The sequence below is a fragment of the Physcomitrium patens genome, chromosome 10 (assembly GCF_059467195.1).
Source record: "Physcomitrium patens ecotype Gransden chromosome 10, ASM5946719v1, whole genome shotgun sequence".
Taxonomy (NCBI): Eukaryota; Viridiplantae; Streptophyta; class Bryopsida; order Funariales; family Funariaceae; genus Physcomitrium; species Physcomitrium patens.
Genome location: NC_143419.1, coordinates 11,057,925 through 11,081,357, shown reverse-complemented (window position 1 = coordinate 11,081,357; position 23,433 = coordinate 11,057,925). Strand labels below are relative to the sequence as shown.

The window sequence follows — 23,433 nt, the reverse complement described above, 5'->3', positions numbered from 1 at the left end:
TTTCAACATTAATTCTAGATAAACAAAAGATTTTGGTTCTTGTACAAAATCATAAATTTATTGAAAAAGCCTTTGTTGCGACAAATGGTTTATATTAGATTGCAATCCAACCTCTTGTTATATTTAATTTTATATCCTTTATCACAAAGAGTCGCATTTTTCTCTGAGATGGACAATTGAAACATCAAGAATCTGTATTATTTTGAAAGATAATTCCATATATAATTGGATATAATTTAAGACCTATAAATACAAATTCTATAGAATTATGTCATGCATGAGTGCAAGGTAAGATGATTGCTTGGCCTTCAATTTGAAAACTCCCATGAAAGTTACCACCAATGCTTGAAAAGTTGCATGGTGATATTTGTGGTCATATTAATCTAATATCTAGACCATTTTGATATTTTTTGGTTCTTGTTGATGCATCAAGCAAACAATCACATGTTTCATTATTATCAACCTAAAATTTAGTATTTTCCAATCTTATATCTATATTTCTTTATTTTTGATTATATTTTCTTAATTATCTTATTAAAATATTATATATAGATAATAAAAAAGAATTTGTACCAAAGTCTTTTGAAGACTATTGTACTACAACATGGATTAATGCTGATATATTGTGTTCTATATGAACATGCTCAAAATGGACTTACAGAGTTATTTATAAAGCATATTCAACTCATTACTTGGCCACTCTATCTTTAGGCAAATTTACCTACATCTATGTGGGATTATGTAGTTTTGCATGTTGCAGCATTAATACACCTCAATCTTTTTTTTCTTGAAATTATTATACATCAAGAGCTTATTTTAGGTTGTGTTCTAAATATATTTCACCTACAAGTATTTAGTTGCCATTGTCGTGATGTAATACGACAATATAGTGAAATATAGTGAAATTGTAATCAAAGTTGAATTTCTAATTAATATCTAATTATCTTAATTTAATTATAATTTGAGGTATCTAAACACGGCTTTTATAAAAGCCTCTTAGATTATTTTCTTATCTTAATAGTTAATAGGTTGAAGGTTAGTTAGTAATTTTACCTTCTAGGTTGTAGAGACTCTTCTACTACCTTAGAAAGACCATAAATTAATAAAATTAGATTAGAAGAGATAAATAATTAATATAGTTGGTACTAGAATTAAGTTGAGAGTAGGATTGCCCTAAAAAACCCTTAGGATAGGTTAGATTGATACCCGGGGATCGACCATTTGTGAAACAAGGCCAAAATCAGACCTCTAGCCACTAAATTGATGGCTTAGGGCAAAATAGGGGGTCATTTGAAGATCGAAGATTAAGGTTTGAGAGCTAGCTTGAAATTCTTTCCAAAGACATAAGAATTTTTTTGAGAAGGTTTTGGAGGACTTAACAATTATTTTTCAAAGTTAGGATTTGTATTAGTGATTTGGATTTTATATAATATAATTAGGACTAGTAACTTTGGCTAGTTCATGCAATTCGTGTGACATCTATAGTTGAAAACTTGATATTATTTGGATTATTGGGTGTGCTAAGTGTATACAAAATTTTGTGATAATCTAATGATGTGGTTTAGAGATATCTAGTTTTTAGCAAAAGAGGATTTTAGAAGATGGCAGTTTGAAGTTGGGTAGGGTTTCTATGATATCTGAAGATCTATTGATTGGATTAAGATGAAAATTAACATAGTGTTGAAAGACTTGAAGATCAAGCTACATACCAATTTTGAAACAAAGTTAATAGTTAAAAAAGGAGAAATCATTGCTAGGATTTCTGCTTCACTTTTCAAGTTGGCGGTTGAGTGACATCATTGTAATTTTTGGAGGTTTCTTCACAATCTGTAAGTTGGATTGGGCTAAAAATTCTTGAGCATATAAAAGACTTACATTGACAATTGCATGCAAAATTCTACATCAAGTAGACAATTGGATTGGATATTACAACTTGTTAAAGCTCTTTGATTAGGATTGGGGCTTATAAGAAAAATCTAAATTGCTTAAATATAGAAGTAACAAGGTAATTGGGATTTATGTATGGTTAATACTACTAAGAAAAGTATTTTAAGCACTTTTGAATTGAAATTCAGATTATATACTTCTTGTATGGACAAAATCTATTAGTATTTTTGGCTACTTATGAAACACAATCTCACCTTCCACAGCTAGGTGCTTGGTGTATTCTTGAGCAAAACAATATGCAATACGACACTTGGATTTCAATATAAGAACCTCAACAATGTACTATTGGAGCTCATTGACAAAAGGGCATATATGTTGGTTTTGATTCATTAAATATTATTTATATTGTTGATCTATCTAAAGATACATTATTACATGTACGTTTTTAAAATTGTTGTTTTGATAAGAATGTATTCCTATTTTTTCAAGGAAGAATATTTAATCAACAAAGAAATGCAATACTTATATTTCAAGTATTCAAAATGTTTATAATGAATCTCGATCTTAAAACTTCTTTAGTTGAGAGTGAAGTTGTAATAGTTTTGTATCTAAAATAGATTGTATATGAAACACCTCATGGATTTGATGATGTGCCTTGGATTATAAGAGTTCCAATTAATGAGACTTAGAATGAATTTTTTGAGATTGCAACACCACTAACTAATATACCTTAGGTTTAAACATCAAAAATTAAAAGGACTCATGAAGGAGATAAGCAACCACAAAAAAAGAAGACTATAATATGTGGTGATTTTGATATAATTTCTATAGAAGTTCCTATTAAATCTATCGGACCATCAGTTAATGATGACATGTCCATTCAAATTATATCTTCACATGATGCAATAAAAAATCTTGAAATTAAGAGGAATAAATTCAAGTTGAGTATAAAATTATCAGTTATATATTGTATTATTAATGGCATTTGAGATAGACCATCTATTATAATAGATGAATTATTTACATTTATGATTGCAGAAGCTTTTTTTTTACAAGAAAGATGATCTTGAATCTTTGACCATCGAGGAAGCGATATGTTGCTTTGATTGGTTAAACTGGAAAACTGCCATTGAAAAGGAATATGCTTCTTTGTTTAAGATGAAGTCTTTGGTCCAATTGTGGATACTCTTACTTCTCACCCTATGGGATATAAGATCGTATTAATATGTAAGCTAGATGCTACGAGTCAAATAAACTTTTATAAAGCTTGTCTTGTTGTTTAAGGATTTACTCAATAATTTGACATTGATTATGAATCTATATATTCTCTAATCATGGATTCAATTACATTCCAATATATTATTGGAATGATAGTCCATGCCACTCTTGAGATGCATCTCATGGATGTGAGAACTGCATATTTGTATGGTTCTTTTGATGCAAACATTTTTATGAAAGTTCTACTTGATTTGAAAACAAAAACTCCAAATGCACTTATTCCAAGACAATATTGTGGTATCAAATTACACAAGGCCCTATATGATCTAAAACAATCTAAATGCATGTGGTATCAATGTCTCTAAGATTATTTAATTACAAATAAATTTATAAGTGATCGACTAAGTCCTTGTTTATTTATCAAACAAGTTAAAATTGGTTTTGTGATTATTGTTGAATATGTTGATGATCTTAACTTAGTGGATACTACATCTATATGTGTTGCAACTATTAATCTACTTATCGATGAGTTTGAAATGAAAATGCTAGAAAAAACAACTTTTTGTGTTAATCTTCAGATTATGCATTTCATAGATGGTAGTATTTTTTTCTTCCAATTAATGTATATTAGACAAATCTTATAGAAATTCAATATGATTGATTCTTATTCATTATCAATACCAATGGTTGGATGTAGTTATAATAGCCATGATCTATACCATCCATGCAAAGAGGAAGAAGAAATATTAGGAGATCAATATCCATACCTCACAATGATTGGAGCATTTTTATATTTAGCTACATCCACAAGACCAAATATTGCATTTGCAATTAATTTTCTTATAAGACACAATGCATGTCTAATACTATAACATTGGAATGACATCAAATATTTATTACATTATTTAAAAAATATTGAAGATTAGAGATTATACTACACACAATTTACATATCCAAAATTGGTTGGATATTGTGATGCAAGATATAAATCTGATATTGCAACAACTAAATCTCAAATAGGCTATATATTCTTAAGTCATGGAGTTGCAATATCATGGAAATGAGTGAAACAAACTATAATTGCAACTTCATCCAACCATGCAAAAATTATTGCCCTACATGAAGCATTTTGAGAATATATTTGGTTGCAATAAGTTGATAAAGTCATTCAAACAACTTGTGGACTTTCACATAATGATTCTCCAATTATCTTGTATGAAGATAATAGTACTTGTGTTACACAAATGCAAGTTAGTTTCATTAAAGACAACACGACAAAGCATATTGAACTAAAGTATTTTAGTTATATCCATAACTTGGTTATTGGTCAAGCACTTAAGATTAAGAAAATTGAATTTGTAAATAATCTTGTTGATTTCCTCACCAAAGTTCTTCCTTTGAACAATCATTGCTAACTTACTTATAGCATTGGCATGTGGGGACTTGCTTTTCTTGAGCAAGAAAGTTAATGAATTCTTAAAATGATGTTGTATTCTTTTTCCTTTATTTATAGTTTTTGCTCTTAAATACAATAAGGTTTTTGTAGATAAGGTTTTAATGAAGGAACAGTTGTTGAACTTATAAGATTAAAAAAATATGTAATTATAATTCTATGCAAATTTTATATTATATAAATATTATGACGAGTACGGAAGAGTATTGAAAGCATTAAATATAGCCAACGCTTCCTATAATATTTATTGTAGTTTATAGTAAATAATGTAGCTATAGTATTTGGAATGTAGTGGGGAAAAACTATTTATCTTCTCCCCTCCTCTTTGTATAAGTGAGATAACCATATCAATATACTCTTTCATGTGTGTGTGTATTTTCATGCATATTACATCTAACTACTCTTGTGTCTCTCAAAACATTCTCAACAACATCTATAGCTTTTATTTTTAATTTATTTTATTGCATTGATTAAGTATAATTCTCTTTTTAGCTTTTATTTTGATGATCATGAAAAAAAATTACCAAAAGTAAAAATTAATTCTTAAAAGCATGTTGATCTTTAACAGATAAGGATCTTTCCATGCTTGAATTATTCAAATAATAATAATAATAAACAATCAACCCAACACATAGATAATATTGAATAATTTTGATAGATAGAAGAGGTAAACAAAGTTTGATTTTTTGGGGAAATTATGACAGAATAGTTTATGGAAGTGAGGATCTTTACCATATAGGCTGAAAAATGGATGTACTAAATTTAAAACAAAACATGCATCAGACACAAGTAGGGTTCCCTTTCCAACAGTACTGAATCATCGACACCATGGCCTTTAGCTACATGGTACATAACAAAAAACAAAACAAAATACAACTTTGTAAACAATTGAAAATCAATCAAAACAGAATTAACTCAATATACATCTGAGAATACCTATTCATTTCACCATAGAATGGATGAGTATTTGGTTTAAGTTAGCTCTGTGGTTGAAGTCAATCCAACTTCAAAACGCCGAGCTTATCTGTCTAATTTTTTGTATTGCATTATCAAGTTTAAAACTTATACATAATAGTTCAGTCAATTTCCAAAATTTTATATGTATATATAAAAACCTTCTACAAACTAGTTTTATAACATGTGACAAACAATCCTTGAATATTTTAAAGATGTGTATGTATGAAATTATATCAAATTTTAAATAGAATACAGCATAATAATTAGAGATCTAAAATTTGTAACTGTATCGAAACATAGAAATATATATAGAGAGAGAAAGAGAGAGAGAGAGAGAGAGAGAGAGAGAGTAACAAATAAGGTAATTCTGGAATAACTTGACAAATAAAAAGTTTGTTCTACAAGTAAACATATTATATTCTTTTCATCAATTTTTTTATTAAACAACAAGATATCAATATTAATATGTAGAAGTCTTTGTTTCCATTAATAATATTTAAGGCTCAATTTTCTTAAATATTCCCTAAGAATTGAAGTATTGAAATTTGTCATGAATCAATCAGTATGTGTGGTTGTATCCTTGGATGTTGGAACAGTATTTACTGTTTTAGTTTAACACATCAAAAAACTTGACAACTAAGTATAGTATAGAAGAAAAGATAATTTATCATTAAAATTTTCTTTTTGCATCAAAGAAAGTCGAGCCTAGTATTTTGTGTAATGTTCAATTTTTGTGATCAAATTAAAATTTATGAAAATTAAAGAACAATATGAATTATGCAAAGTAGCAAAAAACTTTCTGTGAAATGGAAAAATGGGAACAGTAAATTGAAGAAATTGTCATTTCAGACTTTATTTGTTATTGCACAACAATTAAAGTTGTTGTTGTCCTGTTTTATTTTTTTATTTTTTTTATTTTTTATTTTTTTATTTTCCCTCCATAATTATAGATTATTAAATTATTTATTTCTCTTGCATAGGAATTGTGCAAAGTTTTAAAATAATTGTAAGATAAGTGATTAACCACTCAGCATGAAATGCATAAGTTTAAGAATCAAATGGAAGGATCTGATACAATGGTTTTTGTAAGCATAGTTCTTCACCATGCATTACTCATATCACTGAATCTTATCGTAGTTTAAGCTATTGGTCTGAAAACAATGTTATACATTTGATAAATTTTAAATTAATTAATTTTAAGTAAAATCAAGAAACGGAAATCAATACAAGAATTCACAACATTTTTGTAACACCTAAAGAATAAAGTAATCAACCGAGAAACCCATTATCCAAACATACAAAGTTACCTTTCTCACATGACAAGTGATTATTCATTTGTTTATTTATTTAGCAGGACGAATGTAAAATAATTGCAATGGAGCCCATGCCTCAGTGCACTGTATGGCGAGCGAGCAAGAGGTTATTTTGCAGTAGAAGCAAGTAATGGGTATTTGCTTCTTCTTATTATTATTATGCAACCAACACTGGCTTCGAGATTCGGTACTCACCCCCACCCCGAAAGCATAATTGGAGACTCGTTCCTGGATTCTATTATCAACTCGCCACTACTCCAGGGGTACTTAGGCTCTCCGCCGCTGAGGCTCATGACCGGGAGGTACCGGATGTATACCAGGGTGTCTACCTATCAGAGGCGGGGCTCGTGCATGTCTCCGGTTCTCAACCGCGGACCCCACGGCGCTAGTCCTCCAGCTTGGGCGAGAGACGGGGTTGTGCGTGGGGCCCAGATTTATTTTTATTTTTATTTTTATTATTTTCCGGGCTGGTGGAGGGGCGTCTGTGTGTTTGTGAGTGTGAGTGTGTGTGTGTTTCTCGTTCTGTTCCCTTGTATGTGCTTTCTCGGCGGTGCTGGGTGTGCGTCTCCTTCTGTTCGCGTTCGATTACTCGACTTGGGAGTGGTGGTGGACTTCGTAGCTGCAGCGTTTCGGAATTTCGAGGGTACGTCTCACAACCCTGCCGGTGAAACTTTCTTTTAAGAAGGAATCGTTGGGGGAAAGATTTGCACGTGGTGTTTGTGCATGTGCATTTACTGAGGAAATTTGTGGCGACGGAGACTGGAGTCGAGGTGAAGGGCGGAATGTTTTCGAATGTTAGGGTGGGATTACTCTTCCGAGGAGTATTGAATCAATGCATTGTGTGTTGGTGTTTTGATTTGGGCGGTTCACTCGATTAGGGACGGCTGTTTTTATTTTTTTGTTTTTACTCCCTCCCTGCAGGGCTGCCTTGCGAAAACGGGCAGCTTGTCCGCTTCTTTCAATTTTGTTTTACTTTAATATTATTTTCATTTTTTTTTTTGAAGTAAATGTTTATTGTTAGGCTGTAGTATGAGCTTCTTTTGGTGCCAGCAGAGGGTAGAGTATCGCGATTTATGACAAATTTCTGCTTCCGGGGATTTCAATTTTATGTACTGGCTCGTTGCTGGTCGCTGAAACTTTTGGAGGGGATTTGACAACGTTGAGAATACAACTCTGACCTAATTTTTTCAATGTTAGCATTCAAGGTCAGCTCTTCTTGGTAGTCTGCATTCCGCCAAGTTATGTGTTAGAAATGACATGGAAGACACTTAAGTCTGGTCAAAGTTCAGAATAACCGTGAGAGAAAACTTTTTACATTAGCTAGTTTTGAGTACTGATACGAGACTTGCATCTCACTGTATACGGATACACTCGGACTTGCTCCTGTATTGACATTTCATGATTCCAGTATGAGCAGAGTCTCAAACAGTTAGGTTTAGTATCTGTGTTTCAAGTGCTGACATTTGCCCTATATTTAGAGTTGCGTTTTTACAGTGGCATGGATTTTACTCGAGAAAGGGGATGATGAGGATGAAATTGTGAAGGCGAGCATTGCATGAGCGACGATGAGGGCGCCTGGTGCTGACGGTCGCATTACCAGGAACAGGAACAGGAAGTGGCAGCTGTTATTGCTCCTACTGTTGGACGAGGAGGAGGAAAAGCAGCAGCAGTGGGAAGATCGGCAACAGACACTCGCATATCTACAATGGCAACACCAGCATGCTCGTCGTCGCACATGGTTGCAGAATTATTACTGTCAGTTGCAAGCTCTATATGCGGATCTCGATGTCCTTGAAAGTTGTCGGTTGCGTCGTGCTCACGTAGCAGCAGCTGCGTTGGGAGCTGCAGTATCAACGCAACAAAGCGTGCATCGTCGATTATGGGTGAAAAATAGGTCGCAAGCATGGTGGGCAAAGTGCAATCACCCAGGGTTTCCAGACGAGGAGTTCCATCGATCGTTTCGGATGTGTCGCGCTACGTTCAATCTCATCTGTGAACAGCTCGCAGGAGCGGTGGCGAAGGAGAACACTATGCTCAGGGCAGCCATACCTGTGGAGCAGAGAGTAGCAGTGTGCATCTGGCGGTTGGCCACAGGAGAACCCTTGCGACTTGTTTCAAAGCGCTTTGGACTTGGAATATCAACATGTCACAAGATGGTGTTAGAGGTCTGCGCAGCAATCAATGACGTGCTGCTTCCTAAGTATGTGCAATGGCCGTCAGCAGAGCGTCTGCAACATGTGACGCGGGAATTTGAGGCTATGTCTGGGATGCGGAATGTGGTTGGGGCCCTCTACACGACGCATATTCCTATTATAGCTCCCAAGATCAATGTGGCTGCTTATTTCAATAAGCGGCATACTGAGCACAATCAGAAAACGTCGTACTCCATCACTTTGCAAGGAATGGTGGATGCACGCGGTTCATTCACAGATGTGTGCATCGGGTGGCCAGGGTCCATGTCCGACGAACGTGTGTTTGAAAAATCGAATTTGTTTAGGCGTGGAATGAGTGAAGACCTGCGTGGAATGTGGGTACTTGGAGGGCCTGGGTATCCGTTGCTGGATTGGCTGTTGGTGCCGTATGTCCAACACAACTTAACTTGGGCGCAACATGCATTCAACGAAAAGGTAGTGGAGGTACTACAGATTGCCCGAAATGCTTTCAGCCGTCTGAAAGGACGTTGGAAGTTTTTGCAACGGAGAACCGAGGTGAAGTTGCAAGAGCTGCCTGCTGTCTTGGGTGCATGCTGTGTGCTGCACAATATCTGCGAGATGCACAACGAAATGTTTGACCCCGAGCTTCACTTCGAGGTTGTTGATGATGAGATGTTGCCGGAGAACATCAACTTTCCTATCACAGCCCTACAGGCTCGTGACTCGATTGCTCATAACCTGCTTCACAACGTTCATGCAGGTTCTTCCTTTTTGTGACTTGTATAGGAGCATTTTAAACGCCTGATACAGTGCCCGATTACGGATCATTAAATCATCTGTATTTTACTCTCAAGGCTTGTAATTGTGAGGATGATGGCACCATAAGTGCAATTTTATCTGCTGTGACGAGTTCTCGTTTCCTTCTGTTTTCTTACTGTTGTAAATTGCTCGCTTGCATTTGCAAATATTTGCGGCTTGTGATGTTTCGATGTGGCGATTGGTGAAGTATCGTCCTACAACGTCAGTAATTTCTTATGCGCGTATTTCGACTTCTTAATTCCCGAATACCCAGCCAGGTTTATGAATTGATGTCGAAGGTGCCGTCGAAGATGCCGTATAACACAGTTGCCGGATGGTTATCATGATTCCACACGAAGCTGCAGGTTCTCTGTTACGGTCGAAAGAGGGACAGACGTACATATCGGTTTGGTTCACCAAGAGAAATTAGCAGCAGCGAATTTGACTTTCGATACGCAGATCCGAATAGCAATCCGAAGACTTGTATTACTTGTTATTCTACTATGTTCTAATCTTGTCTTTACCAGGATATTCTTCCGCAATGACATCGCCTCAAAAAATTTGGTGCTACCTGAGCAAGTCCTTGAAGTTGCCATTCCACGGTGCAAGTTTGGTACCTGTTTATCTTGTACAGAGTTTATCTCAACGATTTGTTACGATACGTGTGGTTACACAGATCTGAATCAAATGATTGCAAAGAAGTTTGTTCTTCAAGAGTGCCAAGATTCTGGAGCGGAGAATTTTTGCCTGTGGATAATTCATTTCATCAGAGTAGGTTCAGTGATCTCCTTGTTACTGATCAATCAAGGGCTACCCACTTCTGGTTTTTGCTTGCAACTTTGATAAACGCTGTTAACGAGGGCCGTTGGGTTGGATCATAAGCAGTATAGTGACGTAGCAGATGGTGCAGACAGGAAAGTTGTATTCTCTTATGTTTTGTAAGCAGTGCATAGAATTGGTTGTGTGTGAGAATTTGCGACACTGCCATCGTCAAAAACTACATGGAATTGGCTTATTTCATGAAGAATGTGCACTCCAAAAGTTGGGTGCCAAGTTTTTGAGTCGTACACCACAAGGGATGTAATTTCATTCAGAGTGACTTGAATTTGAGATATATTAAGATTTCTTTTTCTTCATTTAGAGGATATTTTTAAAGTTTAAAAGACACACAAATTGAAGATGGGGAAAAGATAACAAGAAATCTCACACAATAACAACCACAAAATCACTTGGTCTTGTTGAATGTTTTAAAATAGCAACAAATACAAATTTATAAAAGAAAGCGAATTTCCTGGTTAATTTCTCACATTCTGAAAAATCTCCTCATTTCTTCATATAGCTCTTCCTTTCTGTAAAATATCCACATCTTGGATTCACAGCGTGGAACTATACAAAGGCTGAAGAAAGAAATTTTAACAAACCAACTAATTACTGTGTAATGTACGGGCTGATTGAATTGGTGATTGTTTGTAATTAAACATTATACTTCACTGTTACTATTTATTTCAATAACACTTTATTACAATGAATACATACCAAGGTTGATTATCATATGTCAACTAATAAAGGAAAACATGGTATTCATTGAAAAAAAGTAATTCATGTCAAAATTTAATACTTGTAGTCTTTAATAGAAGATTGATGAATGTCTGCAATAAGTTTTAATTTCTCTAAGAAGAGTATTTGTGTTACTTTTTTATATCTAATTCTAAAAACATATTTTAAATTTGGCATATATAATTCGGATAACTTAACAATTTTTAATATGATGGCACAAAGTTAAAAAGTTGTAAAATTTTTAGTAGTTTATTTAATTATTTTGTAAGGTAAATTCTTTTCATTGTTCTTTCTATATTAAATTTTCATTGAGAATAATTATAAACAAAAGTAAAGAACATGTGCGTAAATGAATCTCGCATTGGTACTCTTGTGTTGTATTATCTTCTCATGGCCTTCAATTGTCACGGTTACAACCACACCTCTCACTGCAGTGAGAACCTTATAAGTCTCAACGAATGAAGTCAAAAGTTTCACACCACCGCATAGTTGGATAATCGTACACCACATACCCCCAATTGATCCCCCAATTGGACGGGTATACACCCTGTTCATTCGGCATCAAAATTGGTTCAGATTCAGCTGGGTTGGGTGCCTGAAAGACTGACATGGGATGGCCCGACCGATGGGGTGGAGGAGGCTCCCAATTCTCAGTCTCCGATTCCTTGAAGCAAGTTTCACACATGTCAAACTCATTACACACGTTGCAATGCCAACCACGTTGACCTGTGATGAGCGTTTCGCATATATCACATCGTCGGAGGAAACGAGAATGCACCTGCACATTACATTCCATTCCAATTATTAAAAGCTCAAAGACTCACCGGGTGCAATAAATTCAAAGTTGAAACACAAGACCTGCATAGCAAGCTGCGGTGAATGGATAATCAGACCATGCCTAAGCACATTACTACAAACTAGTCCAGTTATTTTTGAGGAACTGAATAACCAAACAGACCATGCCCTCAGCATAATATTCTAAGCCTACCTTTCATATTAGTCTATTTTCTGGGGTACTTACTAAGTGCAAGCTCCTATCAAGGGCAAGAGGATGAAGGATGGCACAGCAACAATAACTCGAACCTTGAGACCACGTAGGTAGCAATTATGAACCATATCACTTACCCCATCATCCAAGGTAGTGTAAAGTCATTTCAGACTGGAAAACTATATTTTGATTACTTCATACATTTGACTCTGATATTAACTGCCTCTCATTCATTTAGGGGTCATATATATTGTATAAAACCAGCACTATAAACCAAGACAGTGAGTGATAACACGTCGAGCACACTTACCATTCGGAAGCGGATAGCTTTGGCATCACTTTTATCATGAGAAGGGCGGGCAACAACGCGTTTGATGTCCTGACCAATTCGAACACCGCTTTCATCAAAGATTGAGATTAGCATGGGTAAAATGGCAACCTGAAGGACAAGTGGAAACGGCTCAGCTCGAAACGTATGCCGAGTGTCACTCACACCATCTTTCAAAACTAAACCGTCGAGAACATCCGACCTCAATCCCTGGTCGGGCCGGTTATATGCAACGCAGATGCTCCCCTTCATGACTGTGATCCTCCATTCTTTGTACACAGATCTAGCAAACACACACACTTTGTCTCCACCTTTCAGACTTTTAACCAGCGGGTGAGGCCTTCTCAAGGTGCAAATGTATGCTTGGTCCCGATAGTTTGGTGAGGCTGGAAGCACATAAAGCAGAAAATTTGATAAGATTTGCTCCCAGCTCTCCGTCTTCGGTTGAGAATAGGGTCGCAATTTTACTGCAGCCGTCCAATGACAATGCCTTGAGGTTTGATAGCTTGACCATGCCCTCGGGCAGCCTTTCCAGATTCTCGCACTCATTCAAATTAAGTTCTTGAAGTCCTTGTAGGTCGCCCAGACAGCCTGGTAACAGTTTCAGTCTTTTGCACCCATGAACGTTCAGTATTCTAAGCATGGTCAGTAGTTTGATGGTCTCTGGTAGCTCTTCCAATGCTGTGCAGTTCTGAAGGAGTAACACTCTCAGTAAACTGGGCACGGCCTGATTGAGACAGTCACGACACATTCAAAAAACGCACGACAAGATCAAAAAACATATATATATATATATATATATACATATACATATCACTAGTAAATTATATTGAGAGCCGGCCCTAAGCTACATATATAATGATAATGATCAGGCAATAACATGCATTTTTAATCCAAAGGATTGAATTAAAACCAAATACAGCATACTTACTAATCCTCTGTTTAGATACCTGTGCATCATCGTCTGACCAAAGTCGAGCTAAGCTGTAACTATTTGAGAGATCCAGGATTACCAAAACCTGCATGTGCAATCTAGGAGGCAGCTCTCTGAGAAACGAGGATCTCCACTGCAGCCACCGTATCTTCTTGGATAGTAGGGAGAAATCCCCCTCAATTCGAGCTCCATCTAGTTGCATCAAGTGGATCTCAGACATCATTTTAAACTCCAATCCAGCAAAATCTGTTTGCTTCGCCCCAACCAGTGACAATCCTCTTACTTCCTTTGACCCCTACCATGACCAACATTAAGTATTAACGTTTGTCTTCTGTGAAACAATGTTTAAAGACATGCAGAGCTAAGAGAAAAAGCTAAACATACGTATATCATTTCAGTTGTGGTAGAAATCACATGTAGAGATTCAACTTCTATAAATTAAATCAATACTGAGCATTACAAACTCAACTCATAAATTTGATAAATTCTTTTGTTCATAATTTCAATAACAATATATACACACACACACACACACACACACATATATATATATATATATATATATATATTTTATCTGGTTCAAAATGCACAAACCTCGTCATCCGTGAGGTAATATTTAACGAGAAGAGGATCCCATAGGTGGCACCAATGTCCTTCTTTCTTCAAACTACCAATCTTGTCCACCTCGTCCATCTTTTTGCCCATCTCACGAAGGAGGTCATGCATGGTCATTCTTCTATCTTTGTCTACTTCCACAAGGGACTTGTCTTTCAGAATTTGCAAGGAATCATGGACCATTTTAGAAGTCATGCAGTAACGGGACTTGCAAGACCCACAAGATTTCCAGATGTCGATGGCATCCTCCTCCAGCAAACCAACCATTTGGCAAGAGACATCTAAGAACATCATCTTGTTTTGTTCCTTTAGACCCTTGTAACTGATGCTAAGGACATTTATGATATCAGGTCTATCCTTTAGAGACATGGTTGCTTCTCTCCACACTTCCTGCGGCTTTCCATACAAATGTTGTCCGATAACCTTCAATGCCAAGGGAAGACCTCCACACAAATTATTAACCACCATTAGTGCGAGAGGGCGAAACATTTCGTCCTCGGCCTTTGAAAGTTCTCTGTCATGGAAAGCGTGGAACCAAAAAAGATTAAACGAATCAGTAGCTTCCAACGGCTTCATTTCATGCAAGTAGGAACCAAATCGAGACGGTGCTTCGCTCATGATGGCTCTCATCGTATCCCTCTCACGTGAAGTTAGTATTATTCGGCTTCCCACGCCCAGCTTCTTCATGTTGGGAACAAGTTCCTTGAAGTGTTCGACGTTGGATATGTCGTCTAAGACAACCAACACTTTCACTCCAGCGAGGCCCTCGAAGTGGTTCACGTATCTTTCATCTAAGTTCTTCTCTTTTTTGTTGAGGAGGTCGCGGAGTGCCTGTTTTCGTAAGTGGCTCGTGTCCTTGATGTCTCCAATCTTCAGAAAGGTTTGGTACAGGAATTTTCCACCTGTGGAGTAGTGGTTGTAGACTTCCTGGGCCAATGTTGTTTTGCCAATGCCTCCCATGCCACATATGCCTAGTATTCCCACGTTGTCCCCCATTTCTTCCAACCGTCTGAGTGTTTCTTTCAGTAGCACCTCGCCTCCAACATTTGGGCTCGGGACCGACTGTTTCCTGCTTTGTCCGCTTCGTGGTGCAATTAGTTCCTGCACCCGGTTGATGATTTTCTTTTTGAGCTCATTCGTATCTCTGCCCACATACACACGCGGTACACATCAATCGGTTTCCAATAATAACCCTGTTCAATCTTTTTCTGGAATCGATAAACTGATCAGAGTCCAATCTCCCAAACAAAAACCACTAGTGACCCTTTCAAAAGCACTCTTACTGCCTGCATTAGAAGCGAAGCTGGACTCAACTTGCCACATACATTGTGAGGCCTGCCAGCTTAGAAGTTGATAGAAGCTTGTACAAGGACAAGAATTAGCATCACCTATTAAGCACTTGAAGCACTATAAACTAGTGATGACAACGGATTTGTACTGTTTCATGCTTCAATTCAATGTGAAAATCCCAGACTTCAAGGTGTATGGTGTTATGAAGCTTTAGGAAAAAACATGTAAGGTGGATATATCAGACATCATTCACTATACTGCACTATTGTAAACCTCACCCTATAAAATATGGGGTAGAAGAGGGAGAAGGGAACCAAACAGCCCCCTATTTTTGCATATGTGAATGTTCTCTGCGACCTCCATTGGTCTAGCAGGAGCTAAAATTAAAGAGCAGCCTGGTAAACCTCGCAACTACACACTGGGAGACGGAGGTGGACAACAGTACAGCATGTGTACCGACAATGTTAACTTAGGAGGCAAAATGCCCATTCAAACCACTGGCGACTCTGCTAGCGGTTTGTGAAGTTTTGATACCTTCAACAAGTATGTAGAGCTCAGTCGAATTTGTCAAAAGCAGAGTGTTACAAAACAAACTCAATTACAAACAACTCAGAGTTTTGTATGTGCGTTTCGGGGACATACTCGCCGATTTTGAACTCAAATCCTTTGATATCCGCTGCATCATGTAGAGCTTTCTTCCACGCTGAGATTCGCTGATCAGAATATCTGAGTTTTTTCTGCTGGAACGCGTGCCAGAAAGGACTTCCAGGTAAATCGGGCCTGCGAAGTGCTTGAGGCTTCACGTCGTAAAAGACAGGCACCAAGGTGACAGCGCCATTGGGACTCTTTCGTCTACATTCTAGCATAGAAACCAGTTCATCGAGGCAGTATTTAGACTCAGCGTACCCAGGAGAGAATATGGCCAAGTGAACCCGTGTGTCTCGAATGGCTGCTTCGATCTCCTCGAAGACTTGTTTTCCCTCTCCCAGTGACTTATCCACAAACGGAGTGTACTGCTTCTCCTTTAGCCCCTCTTGGAGGTGGGTGACAAACGTCAGCTTTGTGTCAGGACCCCGGTGGTTTATGAAAATGTCATACTTGGTCTGTTGTAGGACGCGATGAAGGTGAACAGCAGGGCTACCGAGATTGTGGACGTCATCACTCTCCGCATCTTCAGGTGTGCGGGGGCAGTCGCCATGGTCGGTGTAGAGACTGCTATGAGCTTGATTGGGATGTTGTTCTCCATCACCTCGGAATCCACCACACACCCACGCTATCCATTTACAAATGAATCCTAAGAAGAGATACATGCCGATATATAAGGCTGAACAAAATATACGAGCAGCTCTGTAACTTAACCTCCTGAAGTGCCCAGACCACTACATAGTTAGCGGTTTAAGCCTACTAGAGTTGTATAACTTGAGCCTATTCCCCATAATTGATCGCACAGCATATGACCTCTTTTTAAGGTGTGATGTGAAGCTGTGCAAGTGAAGTAATTCAAGTAAGAGGTTTACATGTGCAACTTTAATTAACAAATTCATGTGCCAAGGCTCCAGTTCTCCCTCTTAATTCGTTCTGCAGGAAGTTGGATGCGAATACCGCTGCAGAGAGCGTGAACAACTAAAGTCAGCCTTGGAAAGATTCTAGAACGTACAAGGCTGGTTGCACGGCACATTGAAAACCCTGGTCCCGAAACCCGTCAGAGTTCTGAGTTTGGGGACTCCGCTGGGAAACTCCATAGTGAGGGTGGGTCCAGCCTGCAGGCTCTCTGGCGTCCACGGGGGAGTGTTGACGTGTGAGCGGTGACAGATGAGCAATGTGCGGTGAATAATGAACAATGGTTATAGGATCCACAATTTAGGGTTTCGTGTTCATACTGGCTTCAAGATATTAAGGTTCGAGTGCGTTTGCGCGGGAAGAAGAGCGCCCTGAATTTCGTTAGCTCGCGCTGAATTCCGTCCCTCGCAAAAAAGGACTCGGATTTGGCGGCTATGACCACGTCCCTTGCGATGCCCACTGTCCGTACCTGCGCTTTCTTCCTCCTCTAATTCCGCCCGGATTTCACCCCGATCTGCGTCCTTTCCTAAATGTTGAGTTTCTTGTGGAGGGAGATCGGTATTGACAGGGTTTGCGTCGAGACACAATCGTGCTGTTGCTTCTTTTTTCTTCGTTTAGGTCACGGACGAAGGCTTGGAGCATACAGAGTAGTAGTTTGTATCTGCGGAGGATTGTAGAGTAGTCAGTTTCTTTTTATTTATGTTATGGTTTTTTAGCTGGCAATAACGGGGAGTAGGAGATTTGAGATTTTTTCTTTTATCCATGGAGGATCAGATACGGACTGAATTTTTGAATAATAACTTTACGCTGGAGGACGATGAAACAGCTGAGAAATGTACGTGCCCCTTCACATTGTGCCACGTTCTTGTTTTGTTGTGTTTTATGGACCTGTGTTGCCCTTAGTTCGTATTCAGAAGTTTGAGTTTGAGAAGTTCGGCGTGCGTTAATATTAGTTGAATTGTTAATGGAAGTTTTTTAATTGTTGAAATTTTGTGGAGGACATGGATGTGATTTTAGCTTGTGAATGCTTGAGCATTAAGGAAGTTTGTGTTTCTCAGGTGCATCGCTGTGCATGAGTTTTGGGATGGAGCCGGAAATGTTCGTCTCCAAATGGGAACTTTTCTACCTGAATCAGTGAGTTTTCTGTTTAGTCATAATGTCAATGCAGCTGACTGTAGTGCATGAGATGTTCTACAAATACGGAATTCGTTGTCGCATGTGAGACTTGCTTCCACTTGTCATTATCTTCGTCCTGCAGGTTGCGCACTTCGTGACCTAGGTCATGTGAAAGTTACACTGAATCATCTCTCTAAACTGCCTGGAAACAATTTCCCAGTCATATTTTCATGGAGAATTTGGAGAAATAGTGCTTCTAGTGTTCCCCAGAATGTTTGCCACACTGTGTAACATGGCACACTAGAGTGTTATTAATTCTGGCATTGTTTCAGGTGCTTATTATCTACTTAGGAATCAGCGTCAAATGTCTTCTGAGTCATGACTGGACATCTTTGCTGCTTTAAGCTTGATACCTAATGATGAGAATGTAACGGGCTATTCTGATGGAACTTTGCTACGTTTTTTAGGCAGCTGGATGGAGTTCAAGTTTTGAAGGCAAACTTGGATAGTTTCAAACAGTTTCTGGAGAGGGACAAAATAGAATCGTTTCGCAAAAGGCAAACTGGACTGCACTACTACACCAGAGATGACGTCGACATGTATGTCCTTAGAATTCCATCTTGCAATGTCCACGCCACGGGCATCAGAAGATTGTCCACGACCATTAATTATTTCATTTCCAATTTCATTGTCAACTTCATTTGAGTATTTTCTCTGTTCAGATTGTAAATATATCTTTTCTTTGTCAAATTAGGTTGCTTGATGACAAGCAGGAAACCGAATGGCAGGAAAAACACCTGCCAGCTACTCCCTCTAAGGAGAGGCCAACATCAGGATCTTATGTCGACCCGATGGAGCTAACACCCCCTCCGTTTGCTTCAAAAAATCGTGGATTCTCATTACATACTCCAGCAGATGTATCTCTTAAACCTTCAGACACTCCCTTTCAGCGTCGCGTGAAAAAGTTCAACGTGCAATCTACCTTCAACGATCATCTTTCTTTTGAGGCAAGCGAGGAGGCTGTCTCCAATTCTGGCGACGATGATATTTTGAAGCGCTTGAAGCCGGTGCGACGTTGTGAGGTTGACGTTGTGAGGACTGGTCCTGAGCCCGGAATTCGATACATGTTTGACCAGACCGAGAACAGGGTGAGTTTCTGCAAAGTTCTCAGTGGTTTATTTTGATTTTGGATGGCAAAAAATTCCTCGTCTTTCCTTTGCCGTCATTCTTAATCTTTTGCTTGAGTGAATATTGTCGAGTGATGACAAGGACCTTGATGTGGCGCTTAGTAGCAATTTTTACATCGTCAGAATCTGATCGTTTTGTGGTTCCAGCAGTTCTTTTAGTCGGTATCTAGTTTGTATCGTAGAGGGACTATTGAAGATAACAATGGCCAATCCTGTCTTGCACGCATTATGTTTTAGAAAACCTGAGGCATCTCGTGAGGGTTGTACAATCAGTTTGGCGCAGTGGACAGACGGATACAAAATTTTGCCAAGGTGTTGGAGGAGCGTTTGCAACGGAAGATGAACGATCATGTTGCTGTTTCCTCTCAGGTGAACTTTTGCGACTACTATGCCCTTCTGTTCTATTGCAAGTTTACCCACTAAGTGTGAAAGAATAGTCTCCTTACTGGAATCTCGTACACGCAAAGTTCTCAACAAATGGGCTCTAGCCTCTCAATTTGAATATGGTTGTGCAGGAAAAGGTAATGGTGGTAGGTAGGATTTGTTGTGATGCAGAGGGCCATCTCAATGACAATTCTATTCTTTTAGAAGGGAGGTGAGTATGCGACACTCAATTTTTGAAGTATGTGGTGGTTTATGGATAGCGGAAACATTTTCTCCTCTATTTTACTGTGTGCTACAGCTTAAATTACACTATTGCTTGTAAAAGCCTTCTGATTCACTGGAAAGGTTTTCGTTTGCAGGGTGTTGCTTTTTTCTCTAAGCTGATTGTTACACAATATGCTGGTCTGTGGTATGCAGTGTGGAGCACTCAAATGGGCAACGTGTTCGCCTTGATCTTCGTAATATACCTAGATTTTCCTTCTTTCCTGGTCAGGTAGTCGCCCTTTTCTTTCACGTTTACCTCTGGTATTTCTAACCCTAGTGTATATATCGAACTTTTCCTCCCTGTTCAGCTGAACTTCATTTAAATATGAAAGTGAAATCTCTGCATTTGGCCTGAATCTTCTACCTTACGAAGGAAACTTTGGCAAATTCCTAATCTTTTTCTCTGCAATTAATCAGGTACTAGGCGTTGAAGGTCAAAATCCAAGTGGGTTTTGTCTTATGGCTACACGCATTTTTGATTCTATTCCTGTATCTTCGTCCTCACTGAAGTCTGATGAACCCCCAACCAAACGCCGAACTTCTAGTCGAGATCCGAGTGACTCTGAACCTCGACAATACACACGCATTGTACGTTTGCTTAGTTGCTGTAACTATTTATTATGTTTGTCGGTGACAGTAGAGGACACGTTTCATGATTATCGGATAATGTTATGCTTTGCTTTGACTTTAGAAGATCTGTTCTTATACTACTTGAATCCGTCATCCAGGTGGCTGCAGCGGGTCCATTCACAACCAATGACAACCTTGCGTATGAGCCACTTGTGGAACTTTTCGCTTATGCAAAGAAAGTTCGGCCGAACCTATTGATATTGGTAGTCTTTTGACACTTTTTTTACTTCCCTCATTTGTCGAATTCAGATTCGCAGGTTCTAATCCTTCAACTACTATTTGTCAGAGGTAAACTCATTTTTCTTGTGGTTGTTTTCAATGTAGATGGGTCCGTTTGTAGATTCTGAGCATCCACAGATCAAGCAGGGGACTGTCGGCAAGTTATTCTCCCATATCTTTCAGGAAGAGATCAGGATGCGGGTAAGCTAATTAAACGCTGTGTTAAATGGTCAACGAACCTTGACCGAAGTCATTCAGTTTTGGTTTCGCCAAAACTGCAATTCTTTGTTCTAGCAAAATCACGTACGAGTACTTCTACATCTTATATTAAAGACGTACCGTTTGTGGTGTAGGTGGAGGATTATTGTGAAGAAATGGGTGATGGTTGTCGGATTGTTTTGGTTCCTTCTCATCGTGATGCCCACCACGATCTTATTTTTCCTCAAGTAAGTTACCAACTGTTTTCCGATCACATGTCTAAATATCTCTACATGGTAACCTAATTCTACGTTTTTTTCAGGAAAGACAGTCGACAATATCCCTGTACAATGGTCTGACCTCATAACAGAATGCAGCCTCTTCGATCTTGGATCAGAAAAATATTCTGTAATATTTGTTTCGTCAATTCATAGCTTAATTGTACAGATTTCCTTATCTACTCTAGTGTGCAGCCTCCATTTGATGCTGATGAATTCGAGGACCCAAATCACCAGGTATGAGTTGAGACCAGTTTCGGATCAATTACTGAATTTATTGATAATTCCAGTATTATTCATGTATTTTGTAAAGTGCAGTGTGTTCTTAAGCTCAGCACAAGTTAGCCAGTTACCTTTTATTCATCTTATTGGCTGACCCATTTCTTATTGAACGCAGATAACGTTACTTTCAAATCCAGGCGTCTTGAAAGTTGATGAGGTACGTTCAATAAGTTCGCGTATCGTATGTAAATCGTGAAGGATGGACAATGAGTTCTCTTGGATTATATAAATTGCAAAGTTATCTTCATTGAACTAATGTTAGCATTTCCCTTCAATAATCACATCTTCTAAGTCAATTATTGCATGGTTTACGGTAGTAGAGCAGTTGTTGACGGATTTCTGACATGAATGCTCCCGGGACTGCACAATTCTGCTCATGCTAGTTTTTAGATAAGCCAGAAACCCGGTTTAGAATGTAGAATGTCACAATCAAAATGATCGCTGGATTGTTTGTGGTGTTTAGTAACCGTTCACGAATTTATGTCTGTTTGGTTTCAGGTAACTGTGGGATTTTGTACAACCGACATCCTGAGACACTTGAGTAGCGAAGAGGTGTCCCGAGTACCTCAAGGAGCATCCAGTGATCGAATGACTAGACTTGCTTCACATCTCCTTTCACAACGCAGGTATTTGTTTTGAACATTTTCAGTAGGCTGTGAACAGCTAAAATTTATGCAACATTGAAACTTGTGCAACTATTAGAAAATTACCTTCGATTGTCAGAGCAATTTGATCATTGTTCTTGATTAGATTCTGCGACACGGTGTCGAGCATTAACAAGCGTGGTACGGATGCAGTTTTTATCCCCTGTTTCCGCCTCCACAAAGTGTCCCACTGGACTTATCAGTTGCTCCTGAGTCGCTGGATCTATCGTCTTCGCCAGATATCTTGTTGCTGTCCTCTAATCTTGCTCCATTTGTGAAGGTTCTTTGAACTCTTCTTCAAGACTTTAGTCATTGATTTTATGCTTCGATTTCCATGCTCAGTACAGTTGTTTTTCTGATAAAGTAACACTGAACCCCCTCATTTGAATTACTAGTTTCGTTTTGTATTATCGAGGTACTTTGAAGTTGTAACTGAATGAAATCTATCAATTCACAGGTTTTGTCTTTACCAGCGGATATACAACGGCAGGAGAATAGAGAGAAGGTGGAAAAGGTTAAATGTATTTGTATCAACCCAGGATATGCTGCAAGAGGGATGTCTGGAGGCACTTTCACTGAGATTCATCTTTCAAGTGGAGATTCAAACACTGAATTAGAACCTCTTCACAAAAGGGCGCAGGTCAAAATCGTACGTGTTTGAAAACATCTGTACATTGAATACAAGTTCGAACTTACAATAGTCACGTGTTCACCTTGACAGTCGACGGAATTTTTAAGGGTCAATTTTTGTGTTGCCAGATCGCCGCTAGTACCTTTCACAGTTATTGACGACTGGTAGCGAGGTATTTTGCTGTAAGATGCAAACTCATGTTGCAATGTACTCATGTTGAAATTGCATCTCACTTATCAAACTTTGTGAAAGATTGAATACTTCAAAAATATATATTTTTTAACTAACCCGTTAAATAACACATTCTTCTTAAATTGTGTTTTAAATGATTTAATTCAATGCGTATCTTAATTTCACTTTGAGAGCTTTGTACAGTAAATTTGTATTTATCGCACAGCTCTTTGATATTCACATATTAGTCAATTTTAATCTCATCTTCAAGATTTGTACATTGAAGTGTCGGAAAACTACTCAATGCAAACTGTGAAGTACACATTTATAAATTATATGTTAGTTGATTTACATACGAACATATTAACACAGAAATAT

General features: G+C 38.1%; 3 protein-coding genes across 7 annotated transcripts; 2 read left to right on the top strand and 1 right to left on the bottom strand.

Annotated features, from left to right (window-relative positions):
- The first annotated feature begins 7,289 nt into the window (after positions 1–7,289).
- LOC112287202 (protein ANTAGONIST OF LIKE HETEROCHROMATIN PROTEIN 1) lies at positions 7,290–9,882 on the top strand. Of its 2 annotated transcripts, none has more exons than XM_024529969.3 (2): positions 7,290–7,471; positions 8,323–9,882. In XM_024529969.3, the coding sequence occupies exon 2, from the start codon at positions 8,394–8,396 to the stop codon at positions 9,756–9,758; it is 1,365 nt and encodes a 454-aa protein (XP_024385737.1). In that variant the 5' UTR covers positions 7,290–7,471; positions 8,323–8,393; the 3' UTR covers positions 9,759–9,882. The 2 variants fall into 2 exon arrangements, with proteins under 2 accessions (XP_024385737.1, XP_024385736.1); XM_024529968.3 differs by having other exon boundaries at positions 8,307–9,882.
- Positions 9,883–11,682: 1,800 nt separating this feature from the next.
- On the bottom strand, positions 11,683–17,204 carry LOC112287199 (TMV resistance protein N). Of its 2 annotated transcripts, none has more exons than XM_024529963.3 (5): positions 16,134–17,204; positions 14,181–15,345; positions 13,672–13,881; positions 12,635–13,379; positions 11,683–12,114 (listed from the first exon to the last, which is right to left on the bottom strand). In XM_024529963.3, the coding sequence occupies exons 1-4, from the start codon at positions 16,799–16,801 to the stop codon at positions 12,975–12,977; spliced, it is 2,448 nt and encodes an 815-aa protein (XP_024385731.1). In that variant the 5' UTR covers positions 16,802–17,204; the 3' UTR covers positions 11,683–12,114; positions 12,635–12,974. The 2 variants fall into 2 exon arrangements, with proteins under 2 accessions (XP_024385731.1, XP_024385729.1); XM_024529961.3 differs by having other exon boundaries at positions 13,603–13,881; positions 16,134–17,202.
- A 180-nt stretch (positions 17,205–17,384) lies between these two features.
- Positions 17,385–23,183, top strand: LOC112287200 (uncharacterized). Of its 3 annotated transcripts, none has more exons than XM_024529964.3 (16): positions 17,385–17,886; positions 18,110–18,185; positions 18,635–18,766; positions 18,922–19,315; positions 19,628–19,723; positions 19,870–19,949; positions 20,156–20,231; positions 20,420–20,590; positions 20,731–20,835; positions 20,957–21,052; positions 21,205–21,297; positions 21,523–21,564; positions 21,725–21,766; positions 22,108–22,235; positions 22,407–22,533; positions 22,711–23,183. In XM_024529964.3, exons 1-16 carry the CDS (start codon positions 17,814–17,816, stop codon positions 22,912–22,914), a joined length of 1,935 nt encoding a protein of 644 aa, XP_024385732.1. In that variant the 5' UTR covers positions 17,385–17,813; the 3' UTR covers positions 22,915–23,183. The 3 variants fall into 3 exon arrangements, with proteins under 3 accessions (XP_024385732.1, XP_024385734.1, XP_024385733.1); XM_024529966.3 differs by having other exon boundaries at positions 17,388–17,886; positions 18,956–19,315; XM_024529965.3 differs by having other exon boundaries at positions 17,388–17,886; positions 18,941–19,315.
- Positions 23,184–23,433: the final 250 nt, after the last annotated feature.

Coding starts and splice junctions, on each gene's coding strand:
- LOC112287199 (XM_024529961.3), bottom strand. CDS start 16,801: ATGTATCTCTTCTTAGGATTCATTTGTAAATGGATAGCGTGGGTGTGT. Junction 15,346..16,133: donor TTTGAGTTCAAAATCGGCGA/GTATGTCCCCGA, acceptor GTATGTGGGCAG/AGATACGAATGAGCTCAAAA. Junction 13,380..13,602: donor GGTCAGACGATGATGCACAG/GTATCTAAACAG, acceptor TGTCTCAATCAG/GCCGTGCCCAGTTTACTGAG.
- LOC112287200 (XM_024529964.3), top strand. CDS start 17,814: ATGGAGGATCAGATACGGACTGAATTTTTGAATAATAACTTTACGCTG. Junction 21,298..21,522: donor ACGATCTTATTTTTCCTCAA/GTAAGTTACCAA, acceptor TCTAGTGTGCAG/CCTCCATTTGATGCTGATGA. Junction 21,767..22,107: donor GCGTCTTGAAAGTTGATGAG/GTACGTTCAATA, acceptor GTTTGGTTTCAG/GTAACTGTGGGATTTTGTAC.
- LOC112287202 (XM_024529969.3), top strand. CDS start 8,394: ATGAGGGCGCCTGGTGCTGACGGTCGCATTACCAGGAACAGGAACAGG.